The following is a 16,297-nucleotide window of genomic DNA, read 5'->3' as shown; positions in this document are numbered from 1 at the left end:
AAAGCAAAGGAATTGCTGGGATTGGAGAAGTGGGGGAGCTGCTACTATACTGAAAGAGGCAAAGCAAGCTGAAAGAGCCTGAGAGCTCAGGGCAGCTACACATCTTTTTCTGCTATTCCAAGTATTTTAGTCTGCTTCTTAGTTCCTCCCCTCCCTTCCTCCTTATTGTGACATGAGGCTGCCAAGCAGAAAGGGAGAACCTGAAACCTCTTGCCTTGAGGCCTGGAAGGGGAGGAAATAGCAGTTTATAGTGCCAGATTAGCAGGAGACTGAAGGGTACAGAGGGGTAAGGGCAGATAGTGGCTGGGGGTGGAGTGGCATAAGGGAGGGAGGGATGCAGCAGAGTTAAGGAGGAACACTGGATTAACTAGGCTTGGGAGAATGTACGGTTAAAAAGTCAAGAATCTTATAACAGATTCAATGTAACTTCATTTGGAGAGTCCTGCTTTAAGTCCCCAAACTGGAGATAACCCATCAAAGTAAATCTTTAAGCACATGCACATACAAGTATGTTCCTTATGTGACATTAAACAGTTCCCTATGTCAAACAAAACTAAATACCACACCCCGTCACTCTTCAGATACAGTATTTTGAACCTTGACTTCCGTGTAAGCAACTTCCTTAACACAACGTATCAGTGATCTGACAAACATTTTAAACTTTAAAAAGTTTTTGACCTTTTTGGGATTTTTTTGTGCAACTGCTGAAATGCAAAGGTTTCTATGCCTATCATTATGTGATATTAAATGGTGTAACAGTAGCAGCTATACTGTACTGTCACCAAAGCTAGGTGGTTCAAATGTGACAGTATCCTTACATATGACAGATGTCATCACATATGACAGGAAATTTGTAACAGTTTTAGAAAATATATGAATGAGTCTCTTCCAAACTCATCTTACTGGAACTCTGCTACAGAAAATTACCCACTAGTGTCATAATGCTCTATCACACTTCCTTTATTTCTACTCTTCAGTTCTCAGTTGTGTAAACACCCTATTATCATTCTGTCGTCCCAAAAGGGGGCTTTTTAAAATTTTTTATCTGCTGTTTCTTCATAGGAAATGCCAGACCATAACTGTGCTGGGAGATTTTGAACTTTTGATCAGCGTTCTGGTAGCTGCCGTGGAAGTTTTTCAGATTTCTGTACTCAGAGATACTGCCTTAAACCTTTCCAGTGGAAATTTATCATCTTATTTCGTCTTCCTCTTGTTCTTCTTCTGTGACTTTCAGTGACTGGGGTCTTTCGCCTGTCACGTTGCTTCCCCTCTCGCAGGCTGCAGAGCTGCCTATATTAGGAAATGCGGCCGAGCTTGACACTGGTGTCAAGGAGCAGAGGTGAAAAACTGCGGGGTTTGCGGTGAGCCCCTTCCTGGCCACCCGCTCGGGACGGCGGATCTGTGTGTGCAGCCGAGCCTGGGCCGCTGCCCCCCCCGGGCGCTCCCCTTCCCGTTGCCGCGCCCGCCGAGCTGGAAATCCCCGCCAAGGAAAGCACGTTCTGCGGGCGGGTTTCCCCGCCGGCCAGCAGGAAAGTACCCAAGATCCCTGGTGCTGTCAAGGGCCGGGGCCTCCCTTCCCCTCAACGCTGCGACCCGACCGAGCACCGCCCCCGCGCCGAGGGCCCCGCACCGCCCTGGGGGCCGCTCCCGCCGCCCGGCGGCGCTCGCTCGCGGGGGAAGGGGAAGGGCAGGGCCCCGTCCGGCCCCGCCTGCGCCCGGCGGCCGCCGGGACTTCCCGGTGCGAAGCTGCGGCCGGAGTTTCCCGGGCGGGGCGGTGCCGGTGGGGGCTTGTTTCCCCCCGCTCCCTGCCAGGCACCGCATATAGGCTGGGGCGCTGGGGCGCGCTGCGGGGCCCGCCTGGAGGCCGTGAGTACTGGGGAGGGGAGCGGAGCGGAGGGGGGGGCGGGGGGGATGGGACGGGCGGGCCCGGGACGGCGCTGCCACTGGGGGGGCAGTGGGCTTTGGCTGCGCCTGTGCCTGTGCCTGTCCCCGTCCCCGGTGTAGCGGAGGAGCCCCGGGGCGGCTGAGGGTCCTATGCCGCCCCAGGCTGTGGAGGGGAGCGTGGCAGCCCTGCTGGATCCGCTCGGGCGAGGCCTGGCGAAGCCAGGGAGGGACCAGGGGACATGGGGCTGTGGCTGCTGGGGGTGCGGCCACGGACACGCCCTGCCGGGCGCCTTCAGGTGCTCTAGATGTGTGCCCTTAGCGCAGGGGGCTGTTTTCGTAGTGCTGTGTCATGATGACTGTTTTGAGCCTTTCCTGGAAGAACTTTTTAGGAACCGATGCTCCATACCAGACTGTTAAATATATAATTTTGTATTTATTCACATATACAAATATAAAACCTTTGTATTTGGCCTTACCTGAATTTTTGGCGAAGTTTAGATTTGCTGATGTCCTGTAAGTCAAATATAATTGGCTTCACGTAAATTAAAAATTCCAGTGCTCCTTAAGTCAGTGTTATAAAACTGGACCTTCACGTTTGAGAATCTGCAAGTTTAGACCAATTTAAATGGTTGCAGCTTTAGTACAGGATCTTACCTTTAATTATACAGCTGGTGATTAAGTAGACCAATTAATCCATCTACCAGAAAAATTCTGCTCGTGGATTAAACAGTTTTGCATGTGTGTCAGTAACAGGGAAATTAAGTGTGTAAAATCCACTCCATATCACAGTGTAATGTTGACTCCCTGAAACTTTCTAGCTAACATGACACAGGCTGAGAAAGTTGGGGCTGTTCAGCCTAGAGAAGAGAAGGTTGCATAGAGACCTCATAGCAGCCTTCCAGTATCTGAAGGGACCCTACAGAGAGGCCAAAGGTTCTGTCAGGAACTGTAGTGATAGGGCAAGGAGTAATGGGTACAAATTGAAAGAGGGAAAATTTAGGTTAGATATTAGGAAGAAATTCTGTACTGTGAGGGTGGTGAGACACTGAAACAGGTTGCCCAGGGACGCTGTAGATACCCCACCCCTGGCAGTGTTCAAGGCCAGGTTGGATGTGGCTCTGAGCAACCTGGTCTAATGGGAGGTGTCCTTGCGTATGGCAGGAGGGATTGGGACTAGATGATCTTTAAGGCCCATTCCAACTCTTAATGTTCTATGATTACAAAAAAGCTTATGTTGTTTTAATTTGTGTAACTTCTGTTTGCATAGACATTGCATGCACCTAATTTTGTATATTTTGAAACACTCCTCTCTTTCTTTCTTACAGATTTTGTTCCGCCTAAAAGAATTAGATGATTGAAACTACAGATTCTTACAATTTCTTCTTGAGAACAGTCAGTATCAATATGGAGGCGTAGACACCTTAATAGGGACTTCAGTCTGAACTCTGGGAGGTAGTTCTGTGCAGAAATAAAGAAACTAAGGCATCAATTTTATTATTTTTTTTAATCTGGGGGTTCTGTTTACTCTGCCATAAACATGGCGTGGAGAAAAAACTTAATTCAACTGTATAAAGCATCAGAATGTCCCGACACAAGGCATTTAATTTATGTTACATTTGATAACTCTGTACTTGTAACTCAGGCACCAGGTTAAAACTGAAATGATTTGTTAATTCAGTGTTGACACTGTTGTAGACAGAAAAGCTGGGGCGATCCCAGATTGTTAACAGGGAGAGTTCATCCTTGTCAGAGGCAGTGTATAGGATTTGTTTCTCTAATAGCTGAATATTCAATACACGTGGAGTTGTGTTTAGACTAACTTCTTTAGTCTTAACAACTTGTTACATCAATATGCAGAAGTTGAGAAGTTTTTTTGGGAGCCAGTAGTTGCAAATATACCAGATCAGTTCAGTAATGTCGGTTCTGGGTCTCTATTTTTTTGTATGCCCTTTGAACTTGATAAACCCTACTTTTCAGGTTCCTAATGAGGTTTTCAAACTAAAATCTATACGTGCCTATAAGCTACATATTTATCGGCTGTCTAGGGTGAAATCTAGTTCTTAAATCACTTAACATATGTTCTGGATAAGAACAATATTGTTTTAGTTGCCCCCAATTTTAGTTTCTTTATTGACAAAGGATTAGTAAACCCTTTTGAGGTTTTTCCTGTTTTGATCCCACCTCCACTAGCCTGACAAATTGGTACTGCTCTCCCAGATATGCAAAAGAATGAAAGCATGTGATGCTTCTATGATTCAAGGGAAATTCCTTTTCAACATGCTTTCTTCAATTGTTAAAATGGGATGAGGCAGCTTTTGCACTGAAAGCAGTTTTGTAAACTAAACTACAAGAACTTCCCAAATGTTAAAAGGCTTTTAATCACGAGGCAGATTCTATTCACTTGCTCATTTGAAGTTACACATTAAAGTATTTATTGCTTTTGTACAGGCGGGGATTATTCCAAATTGCCTTTCATGCACACAACTACCTCCCAGAGGAAGACTTGTCCCATTTTTCCAAAACCAGTCCATTATGAATATAGTGGAAGATAGCCCTTTCTTGGCTAGCATCATGAGGCAGAGTGCTGTGTGTGGTGAACTGAAGTATGACCTATCGTGTGAACTCTACAGAATGTCAACGTTTTCTGCTTTCCCCGTTAACATGCCGGTATCAGAACGGAGTCTTGCCCGGGCTGGGTTTTATTACACTGGTGTGCAGGATAAAGTTAAGTGCTTCAGTTGTGGCTTAACACTGGATAACTGGCAACCAGGAGATAATGCTATGGAAAAACATAAAGAGCTATGTCCTGGCTGCAGTTTTGTTCAAAGCATGCTTTCAGTTAACAACCGTGGACTGTCGTCTCGTTCTGCCTTTTTGCCCTCAGTTACAAACAGTCTCTCACCATCTCTGCGTTCCATAACGCTTTCTCCAAGTTTAGAACAAGTTGGATATTTCAGTGGCTCTTTTTCCAGTTTTCCTCAAGACCCAGTAACTACTAGGGCAGCTGAAGACCTTTCATTCTTGAGACATAAGCTTTACAATCCTTCTATGAGTACAGAGGAGGCTAGGCTACGCACCTTTCACTCATGGCCACTGACGTTTCTCTCACCCACTGATCTGGCAAAGGCTGGACTTTATTACTTGGGAACAGCAGACAAAGTTGCTTGTTTTACCTGCGGTGGTCAGCTGTGTAACTGGGAACCGAAAGATAATGCTGTGTCAGAGCACCGGAGGCACTATCCAAACTGTTCTTTTGTGGAAAACCTCACCCGAGACCTGCCAAGTTTCAATGTGTCAAATGTGAGCATGCAAACCCATGAGGCACGTGTTAAAACATTCATCAATTGGCCAACCAGAATTCCAGTTCAGCCCGAACAGCTTGCAGATGCTGGCTTTTACTATGTAGGTAAGAAAAACAGACTGCTCTGGTTTTATTCATGCAGCCATGTCAGCATTTACTTTTAGGTAAATTGTGTGAACGTTTGCCAGATATTTTGCCTTGTTCTTTTTTTAAAGGGCGCAATGATGATGTCAAGTGTTTTTGCTGTGATGGTGGGTTAAGGTGCTGGGAATCTGGAGATGATCCATGGATTGAGCATGCAAAGTGGTTTCCAAGGTAACTTGCAACATCTTTATAATAATTTGTTCACATTCTTAAATGCTTCTAATTTTGGCAGGTATGTACTGTTTAACTTCACCGTATGACGTACTCTTTCTTTTGGATGTATTTCATGTGTATTTAAAAGCTCTGAAATGCTAAGGTGGGCTTAATTAAAACATTTCTTCGTTAAACATGGTATATAATGCTTTCCACCACGTAATTAAAGGCCATGTGCATCCCTAAATCACTATTAGCAAGTGAGACTGCATTGTTAGTGAGCATATTCGTCTAAGAGAAGCAATCAGAAAGCAGACTGGGGAGAGCATAGGCTGTTGAGAAATGAAGTATGTGTAACTCATTTGTTCTAGATCTGTGCCCATGCTGAATGCTCTTGAACCAGTTTTTCTGCTTGTGCAGTTTAGTTTCCTACATGTGGAAGGGCTTGTGAGGAACAACTGGGTGTTTAATATGTCTCTATTGGAAAAATAACAGAAATAACTTTTTAATGTCACCCCTAATTAAATGGCAATTGCATACCTAATTTCTATCTGTGCTTGTGAAAATTGCCACCTACATTAATGGCAGAAATAGCTGCACTTAATTTCAGGAAAGCTAATTATAGTTTTTCTCATAGTAGATCTCCAACTAGGCTTTCGTGGGCAATTTACTAGCTACTGTTGGACTACATGATGTGTGTAGGGTTAAATGACAACTTTGTTTCTTACTGTGTAAAACCTGTCAGTAAATGTACAGAGGAGATGAAACTCTGAATTAGCGAAGTGGATCTGGCTTTGATAGTGGCGTTAACTTTTGTTAAATTATTTTGAATGATTTGAGTAGGAGATAAGAATGGTAAGATGCATGTAAGATAGAAACAGTTCATCACTGCACTTTGTAGTGATGCTGACACAGTATCATTTCTCATGACATGCAGTTTTGATTACAAGTGGTAGCAGAATGTAAAGTTGCTGCATTTATATATATAAGCCTACTGGCAGCTGGACATCATGGAAAAGTTTTATCAAACTGTCACCTGACACTAGGCTGTATCAAGCTTCTCATTGAGTACTCTTTCTCTTCTGAAGGAAGAGAAACATAAGTATTTAAGTTACACTGGATTTAAACTCCTTTATTCTTCTGTATTTTTTTCCTTTGGCAAGTTGAACGTATAATTTGATATGTCAATTTTCCAGATGTGAGTATCTGCTTCGTGTCAAAGGAAGAGAGTTTGTAAGTCAAATTCAGGCCAGATTCCCCCATCTCCTTGAACAGGTAAACTTTACTGTCCTGTAACTTTGCTTTTCCCTTGTTGAAGAGTGCTGTGTCCTTTTTGTGAGTTTGATCCATCCTTCTGCCTCATTTCTGCATATGTTTCTCCTAGGTTTCTAACATGATAAATGCTCTTCATGATCACGTACAAGAAACCAGTGCTGAACCATGGCTAGTCCTGGACTAATAGAGTTTAACTTTTACAGATTACTTGTGGAAAGTCCTGTGAGGCATGAGCTCCTTTATGTTAAGAGAGGGAAATTCTGTGTCACTGAATAATGCAGATCAGTAATTATTATTTCAGAAATCAGTCATGGACAGCCTGAATTATTTCTATCTGTAATTCTTATGGCAAAACTATGCCAAACTCCTCTTCATGGAAGTGGTCAGCACCAGCTTTATATTGATTATATAGTTGCACGAATTTGCAGACTTGTGTAACTGCCTGTAAAATATTTAATGGGTACCACTCAGGTAAAAGGCTTAGCGTGGTTTGTGATGGAAGACTGTGTTAGAAAGGTACGTAGAGGGAAAAGCAGTATTTTGATACTAATGTAGTTCTTTTCTGTTCCACAGCTCTTGTCAACCTCTGAGCCGCCTGTAGATGAAAACATTGATCCCCCAAGTATGTATATTAAAGCATGTTTTTACACTTCTTCAGCATTTTGCAAACTCAATGATTGCTAAGCAAATTAGCTTTGGATAGCCAATTCTTACATTTGTTCCCTAAAAGTGAGGTAGTTTTGATGTTGTATGGATAAAGTCCAAGGAAACACCTCTAAGAGATCTTGTTTTTTATTTTCCTTATTTTCATGCTAGCAGCTCATATTAAAATTTGTGGGTTTAAATGCTTGGCACTTGCTGCATTTGTGGTTTTTAGTTTCAGGGTTTCAGTTAAGCAAAGCAAGTATTGAACTTGGTGGAACAATTGCTAGAGGGTGTCATAACCATGCAGTTATGCAATTCCGTCTTTAGGCACGTAGCTGAGTAAATGCTCTGAGTTGAGCAGCAGAGGTTAAGGAAGAAGGTAGGACAAGCTGATAAAAGTGAAGTCTTTCTGGGCTGGATTCTAGTTATGGTGGAAAAAAAATCCACTCACCCTCTGGGAGGAGTTTATGCTGTCCTACTCCCTGCTGGTTGAGGACAATGAGTAGGAGTCCCATGTGTCTGGTGCTTACTGAGTGGAATGGAAAATACTGATCAAGACTTGGAATAGAGCAATTGTTGGTACTATAAACAGATTTCCCCCTTCTCTCCCCATTCCCTCAAGACATTTTTCAAGGCTGAAGTTAGAAATGACTAAGTATAAAAAAAGCTGTTAAGACACAATGGAATTCTCAGTGGTTTCTCTGGATTATCCTCGATTTTAGCAAAGGCATGACATGGATTGATGTTTATCTTTGATTCAATCCATGACTAAGTAACTGGCTTCCATTTTTAAAACTACTTTTAAAAAATTCTATTTAACTACTGAAACTTTTTACTGCCAGGTGTTCATGTGTGTAGGTAACGTTGATGTGTCCGACTTCTGGGTTGTATAGATATTTTATTCTTTATATTATACACAGTGATTTTCCTCTTTGATTAGTTATGCGTTTTGGCCCTGGAGAGAGTCATTCAGAAGATGCAGTCATGATGAACACACCTGTTATTAAAGCTGCCTTGGAGATGGGATTCAGTAGAAGGCTAATAAAGCAAACAGTGCAAAGTAAAATCTTTACAACTGGAGAAAATTACAAGACTGTTAATGATCTTGTGTCTGATCTGCTCATTGCTGAAGATGAGAAGATTGAAGAAGAGAAAGAAAAACAATTAGAAGAAGCGGCATCAGGTACATATAAGGCATAAATAAAAGTGAAATTTGAAGTGGTTTGTAATATGTATAGGTTTTCTTTTGTTTGGATTCACTAAGTGATTTAGTTTCATTGCTATTAGGATCAGCTTCTCTAAAAGCATTGTCAGGATATCTGTATGGAACTAGCAGTCTGGAAATTGTTTCATTCCCTTTTAGGAGAATAGTTCATACCAGGGGCCGAGGGTTCAAATCATCTCTTCTTTCCAAAGCCATTTTTCATTTGTGTGCCTTTATATTGCTGTTAATAAAATACTTGGCACACTCTACTAATTTTTTTTCCAAATTTGCCTGCTCTTTAAGCTGCTTGAATCAGTAAGCCACCATATCCACCTCCTAGAAGAGGCCATAAACTGCTGCAAATTCAGATTCTGTAAGATGGCCAAAGATATGCTTTACTGTGTCTGACTCGGCCCATGTACGTCAGCAATTTAGTGTTTATTTGATGTGCCTTTAACATTTCCTGTAGCTTCAATACCATAGAAGTTTTGCAGCCTAAAGAAATCCTTCTGGATTTGAGCTTGTGAAGCATAATGAAACTTCTTAATTATAAACTGACTTAAGGCTGCTTCTTTGCTAGTCTTATTTCTGTCAAAAAATTATGGATGGATTCAGCATTAAATCCTAATGGAAATTTTTTTATTGTTGTTTGTGGTAGACTTAAAAAAGTCTCCAGAGTCTGGTTGTGCTGTTGTTCTGGGTTTTTTTTGTACATAATTCTGTTGGACACCTCTTAGAAGAGCTTTCTTCTATGTAGAGACATGATTTTGCCTACACTGACTAAAGTTAACCTCTTGGTTGTCGATAAGTTAGCACTGGTGTTATGCAGAGGTGTTTTTTCTTTGCAATTCTCTGGAGAGTGTAAGTCTCACTAGTGTGGAGTTAGACAAGACCCCCCCAGATCATTTAACCTAGAGATGGGAGCAGGAGGTTTCCTGGGTGAAAGGGCTTTGGCTCAGAAGCTGCTTTTATGTAGTTTTCTTAAGTCTGTTCGTTATGTGAATACCACTGAAACTTACTGAGGGCTTTATTAATGATGTGTAATAAGCAAATGGTTCAAATAGAGTGTAAAGAATGTATCAGTTATTGTTAAAAAGAAGTGAAACTTGGAGTAGTGTATTCCTAACAAATATCTAATCCTCCTTATGTTGCAGATGATTTATCCTTAATCCGCAAGAATCGCATGGCTTTATTCCAGCGTTTAACATGTGTACTTCCAGTCCTTGGGAGTTTACTATCAGCTAAAGTGATAACAGAACCTGAGCATGATGTTATTAAGCAGAAGACTCAGACACCATTGCAAGCAAGGGAACTGATAGATACAATTTTAGTGAAAGGAAATGAAGCAGCCAGCATATTCAGGAACTGCCTACGAGATTGTGACCCTGTGCTCTACAAAGATTTATTTGGTATGTCTGTCTGGATTTCTTTTGTTTGTAAAAGATATAATTTTATAGAAGTCTAACCAGTGCTCTCATAGCAACTTGAAGAAAAAGAAACAAACAGATGCTGTTTCAATATAGATAAGTCAAATGACGAGGATTTTTTTTCTCCTGTTTCAGTGGAGAAGAACATGAAGTATGTTCCCACAGAAGATGTTTCAGGTACCTTAAATTCTGCCTTCTTATCTTAAAGGGTATTGTGGAACAAATAGCTAACATAAAAAAATTACTTTGTTTAAGAAGTAGGTTTTATGCTTTACCCTCTCCCTAATTCTGCTTTAGTAAAATGGACTGAAAAAGTTAACTAAAAGTTAAGTGCATGTGCCTTAAATATGGTTTTGCACCATATGATATAGAGCTTTCTGGAGCTCAACAATTGAAGCACATGCTGGACTTGATCCAAGCTCTCATTCAGGTATTTGGTAAAGACTGGAGAGAGGATAGTTGGTTAGCATTCTGCAACAGGGTTCATCTCTGCTTTTGCTAGGTGCCCCAACATCTAGCTTGACCCAACAGCTGGGTACATAAACACTTGTCAGACATAGGATTGAGTTTGCTCTGGTTCTTAGTCTTGTAGTGTAATCTGTTAACAGACTGCAGAAAAGTTTACAAGCCTGGATATAGCTCACTTCCACCAGTCAGGCTATGCTCTGTGTTTCTGATATCCAAGCAAGAAAAGTACAGCGTCTGCTCAAATGTAAACACTGGTTGGCCTCCAACCCTGAGCTGTCCATCATCTCTCAGAAGTGGAAAGTACAGACTGGTTCCTTGCATGCCACTTCTGAGCTCTGGAAAATGTCCTTATTTTCTTACTGCCATCTATATTTAGTGAGTACAGATGGGGAAATAAAGGGTATGGCTATACTCTAAATATATTTTGATATAATATATACACATATTCAGGCTGACAAAAAGTTAACTAATTTTTCCAGGTTTGCCTATGGAAGAACAATTAAGAAGATTGCAAGAGGAAAGAACATGTAAAGTTTGCATGGACAAAGAAGTTTCTATTGTTTTTATTCCATGTGGTCACTTAGTGGTATGCAAAGAATGTGCACCATCCCTTAGAAAATGCCCTATTTGCAGGGGGACAATAAAGGGTACAGTCCGTACATTTCTTTCGTAAAGAGGGAAACTTGCAAAATGTCTTTGTTCCTGTCATCCTCCAACTGCTGAAGCTTAAGCCAGCAGTGTCTTAAGAATGGAAAACTGTGGTACAGAAGGTGATTAATCAACCACCTAACACAGTTGTGTAATAGTCAAGTGTATCATCATTAGCAGCACACTAGGCCTTCGGTGCCAAAGGCTCTTTCTGTTCATAAAACCAAATCAATATAAGGCTTTTGTGGTGTTCCTTTCTGAATAGGGAAAGTAGATACACTAGTGTCGCTTTGAATAAAAAACTTTTTGCTGGAGTTCCTGAAATGGAGCTTGGCACAACTCTTCTCATGAATTTCCTCCATGTGGATGTGAGGAAATATATTAAGTTTGCTGTTATTAATAATTAATATTAACTTCAGCTACTCCTGTTTTGGCTTTCTTCTGGACTTGAGGAGAAAAGAGGCTAACTGTTGCAGGAACAGCAGGAATTTTAGAAGTTTTTTCATGTCTTGATACTTGTGTAATGTATATTACTAATAGTTTGTATGAAGACTGAATTAAATATTTCTACTTCTCAAAGGAGTGTTTGTTTACTCTTTTCCCATTGTTGTTTTTTCTCAGTAGACTGCAGTAACTAGAACGCTGTCTTTCCCTGACAAAATTTTGGGGTGGTTTGCCTCCAAAAGTACAATAAAACTTAATTCCATTTGTCTTTCTTTCATTTTTGAAGTGACCTTCTGTGCTGCTTGCTGATTCCCTCTTTATTTAAAAACCCCAACAGCATCTGGTACTTTCTTCTGTGTTGATTTTTCAAAGGATAGAAATTCTAGTCCTCATCACCTTAAAGATGAGGCAGAGGGTAGCTCTCCAGTCTTTGTGCTAAAGATTATTTGTAAAAGCTATTTTTCTGTGTTTGGAACTTTATAGTGATTGTGCAATTAAATAGTAGGATTTTCCAGCCCGCTCTGAAGTGTTGTTTTATAAGCTAGTAGTCTAGGAACTCCTGTTCTCTTACCGATTGACTCTTACTTTACCCTTTTCAACTTTGTATGCCTAGACTTGCATAGTAGATACCTATGAACACCTCTGTTTGTAGGTATTTTGCAAGGATTTCATGTCAAACAGTGGAATAATACTGCCAGGATAACGGCATCAGATCCTGCAGTGCTGGAGTCAGTTTGTCTGGCTCTAATTTAAAGTCAGTCATCTTCAGCCCACAGTTGTCCACATTTAATGTCTGAGTGGACTTCTCAGTCTTCAGACCTGGATTCTTTAACTGTAGATTGGCTTGCTGTAATTCTTTGAAATGTAGACTTTTGCCCAATTTTATTACATTTACATATCTTCCCTTTATTTTTGTTATTAAAAGTGTAAATGTTTCAAAACTAGCATGTAATTTTAAACAGCTCTGATTACCATACTTTTGTTTTTCTGGTTTTGAAATGTCATTAAAAGTATACTTTCTGCAGATTAAGATGAATCTGCAGGGGGAGCTGGAGAGGTCAGGCTCACCTAAAGAATGTGGAATTGTTAACAGGTAAGTGTTGTTTCTGAACAAGAAAGAGGACAGGGAAATATAGAGGATTGGTTAGAAATGCGAGGACATATGAACATGGCTAAGGCTATGGATGAGCTGCTAAAGTATAAGACGCAGTCTGACTAGGCCCATGAGAAAGTTTGAGATAGCAGGGCCATGAGAAAGCAGCAGTCCTTGGGTATTCTAAATTGAGCTCAAAAACAGGAGCTAGGCATTTGCAAAACAGAGACACTTAACGAGCCACCTGTGTAAACAATGGAAGGCATTTGAGATGATATCACCACCTAACTGGGCACCAATAATGAGCCGAATTTCTGTAATATTCATGAACCTATTATAGAATGTATATTAAGCTGCTGTCAGTCTACAATAAACGAAGTTCCTGGATTCTCACATTGAGGTGTCTAGAGCTTTCCGTCGCGACAGGGAAAAACATGGTAGAAAAACATAGTAGCAGGCAGACTTTTTAAACAATGCATTTTTGGTGTTTTTTTTAGAATGTAGGGAGTTAGAGTTTTCAGATGTTCCAGTTAACTACATATAGATCAGATTAGAGGATATACAGGGCTTTAAAAAGAAGCCCTCTGTGGTTCAGGTGTTCAATGTCATTTGTGATGCCTGAGAGTATCTCAGGGCCTGCAATATACCTCTCAGCCCTGGTTGATCAGTGTTTTACATGTCCTGGGCAGCTTCAAACAGCACTGCCTGTCTGCATCTAGGTACCTGAATCACTTTCTGAGAAGTGGGAGAACCTGATCTAGAAACTAATGGGTAAGACTCTTTGACCTAGTTTTGTCAGGAAGGCATATCTAGGGTATGGCTTTCTGCTACACCTCACTGTAATGACTGTGGCTTCCCTGCTCGATAATGCTGTACGTGTGAGCAGCTATGCTCTCTCCTCAGTACTATTCCAAGAAAGCTCTAATCAAGCTAGTTGTCTGTAGCACATTGCAAAAAGGACCCTGGCAAAACGTTAAACCATGGAGAACAGTCTGTTTAGTGTTTTATTTGGAGAGGATCAAGTGACAGAACCAGCTGACCGTGCTCACACTTTGTTCTGTGTCCACTTCCTTCTTTGAAAGCATTTTCCAGAGCTCTGACTGGGTTGAATAGCAATAAACAGCCCCCCTCCCGCAAGCACCCTCTGCAGCTGTGCTGACCAAGCAGCTCAAATTCTTGGACATCAGCATTTCAGGATTTCAGGTCCATGGCTTGTCTTGAGCTGGCAGCGTGTTGGCATTGCTTAGGGGGTGTAGAGGATGTGAACTTTAGTATCATTGGACTTCAGTGGTCAGACTTGCTGTAAGAGGAAGATAGAAGGCAAGGCTCCCAGCTCCCATAAAAGAGCAATTTCTTTGCTGGAATGAAGCTTACCATATCTGCAACGGATCTGGAGCAGTTGCAGTTTCTGATACTAGTTTGCAATACTGCAAGACACAGAGGTTTCCCAAGTGGCAGCTGTATGTTTTGTGAAGCAAGTGCCATGAAGCTTTATTGTAATTATTTAGCAGTTTCCTGAATTTTTGTGTTCTTTTTTTGACTGAATGCTTATCTTTCTCTTCTGTTTGCTTTTAAGCAGTGACCAGGAGGCCCAATGCTCTTCAAACTGAAGACAGCATGTAGTTCTACTACTGCCACCAGTCATAACAAAGCTCTGCTCTTACATGCTGAAATGAATTGCCATATAGGAAATACCTAGGAACTCCATTAGCACGATAAAAAAGAAAAATAGGATGATAAAAAAGAAAAATATTACTGCTTTTTCTGGCTGAGAGAGTGGTTGTCTAGTAGCTCCATAGTGCCATGCTCTCAGAACTTGGTTCTTTGCTATATTCCTCACAAGGCATCAGAAATGAAGCACATGAAAATTATAAATAGTGTGTTCATCTGCCTTAACTTCTGCATTGCGGCAGTTGCAGTCTATGAGGCTGGGGTGTGCAGTGTCACGTTTTATGTTGCAGATGGACTGAAGTTGCAAATTCAGTTTTCTAAACACCCACCTTGGTTTCCAATTACCCACCCCAGTTCAGGCAGGAGATGTATTCTGGACATAAAAAGGTATTCTCTGTTCTGTTGAACTACTTCACAGGTAATTGTTGTCACTCTTGCTCTGGAGGTCACCACTGCATTAAATCACCAGTCCTTTGGTTCTGTTCTTAGTTGAAAATGTGATCCCAACAGTTACTGATGCTCCAGCCCACCCTTCTCACTGATGGCTGCTGGCATGGGACCTTTGAAGCCTAAGAGTCTTGGGTATTGCACACATCCTGCGCAAGGAGGAGCAGCACTCCAAACATTTTCTGAAAATAACATAGCAGGATCTGTGAGGAGAATTATTTTCTTCTCTTTTGAGAGACCAAAATATGCTGGAGCATAGCAGGAAATTGTTTGCACAATAAGCAGTGTCCTAGCAGTGTCCTTCACATTTAGTTTTGGCTTGGTGAAATTTTTTTAGGGAAAAGCTGGAGAACTTGCCAAAACTTTCTAAGCCCACATGTTACGGTGTGTAAACTTAAAACAAAGATCTTCCTTTTGGATCAGTTTAGCTTGACTAACTGATGCTGTATTGTTTTGGGAAACAGAGAAGTGAAGTACTTGGTACTAACAGAGTCTAGGACAGGAGGTAAGGCTGTGATTTGCCCAAGGGAAGATAGTTTTAATTCTAAGGGAAGAACATAGTCTTTAGAAGAGTCATATATGCAACAATCAGAGTAAGAAAAACTCACTTGTACACACACTCTTTGCTTTTCTTTATGAACCCTGTCAAGGAAAATGAGTTACGGACTTTTTCTTCTAACACTTTAGAAGCACCCACCACTTCAGGGCCGGGCAGGTACAACACCTTGGTTTCCCAGCTACATTAAACTTGATATGGAGAAGGTCAGTCAAACAACAGACACGCTCAAAATTTTGAGTATAAGAGTGAGAATGTATTTCCTCTTGGTATTCTAAAAGAACACTTAAGAGCCCCCAGAACTTGGAGTCCCTTTTATTCTTTCAATTTTCAGAGTTCCTGAATTGGATGTTTTGTCGTATACAGATAACCTGACACTGAAAGATAAAATTAATCATTGTGCCAGTCTTAAGTAAATCAAACACTAAATTTTAAAGCAAGCTAAAGCTTAGACGCTGCGGTATCAACATGAGGAATTGCAAGTCCCTGGGTCTAGGCAGTTTGTGAGGACTGTAAAATGCAACTTCCTAAATTAATTTTAACAACTTTCCTGGTTTTTAAGGCTGCTGTCTCAGTCCTACATGAACTGGGTCTCCTTCAGTGTTTTCTAGAGAATGTGTTTACATTCTGTACAGGTCCATGCTCATTCCATCTGCTTCCACATCACAGCTGAATTTTTAACCTCTTGAGTTATCCCGGCAATTTCCAGTCTCTGATGCTGTTCCACTTTGCTTTTGGCAATACTGTAATTTTGTTGCTTATATCTTTTCAATAAAGCATGTTAAGAATGCTGTGTAAGTCTTCAGGGCAAAAACAGAGTGGCATGAATATGTAAGAGCTTTAACAGTCGCTAAACAAAAAGGAAAGGTATGAAAGATTTACAAATTTTCAAGTTATCACAGTAATGTGATCTTGCTTAAATAGGTTTTTTTTTAAG

General features: G+C 41.1%; 1 protein-coding gene across 1 annotated transcript; it reads left to right on the top strand.

The window, feature by feature from the left end:
* The first annotated feature begins 1,736 nt into the window (after positions 1 to 1,736).
* BIRC2 (baculoviral IAP repeat containing 2) lies at positions 1,737 to 11,870 on the top strand. The gene is made up of 10 exons (XM_017816055.1): positions 1,737 to 1,866; positions 3,210 to 3,276; positions 4,333 to 5,290; positions 5,401 to 5,500; positions 6,679 to 6,757; positions 7,331 to 7,379; positions 8,343 to 8,585; positions 9,761 to 10,015; positions 10,169 to 10,210; positions 10,981 to 11,870. Exons 2-10 carry the CDS (start codon positions 3,235 to 3,237, stop codon positions 11,172 to 11,174), a joined length of 1,962 nt encoding a protein of 653 aa, XP_017671544.1. The 5' UTR covers positions 1,737 to 1,866; positions 3,210 to 3,234; the 3' UTR covers positions 11,175 to 11,870.
* Positions 11,871 to 16,297: the final 4,427 nt, after the last annotated feature.

This window comes from Lepidothrix coronata, unplaced genomic scaffold, assembly GCF_001604755.1.
Source record: "Lepidothrix coronata isolate B3197 unplaced genomic scaffold, Lepidothrix_coronata-1.0 Scaffold53, whole genome shotgun sequence".
Classification (NCBI taxonomy): Eukaryota; Metazoa; Chordata; class Aves; order Passeriformes; family Pipridae; genus Lepidothrix; species Lepidothrix coronata.
The sequence above is the reverse complement of the archived record's forward strand: the minus strand, read 5'-3'. Positions and strand labels throughout refer to the sequence as shown.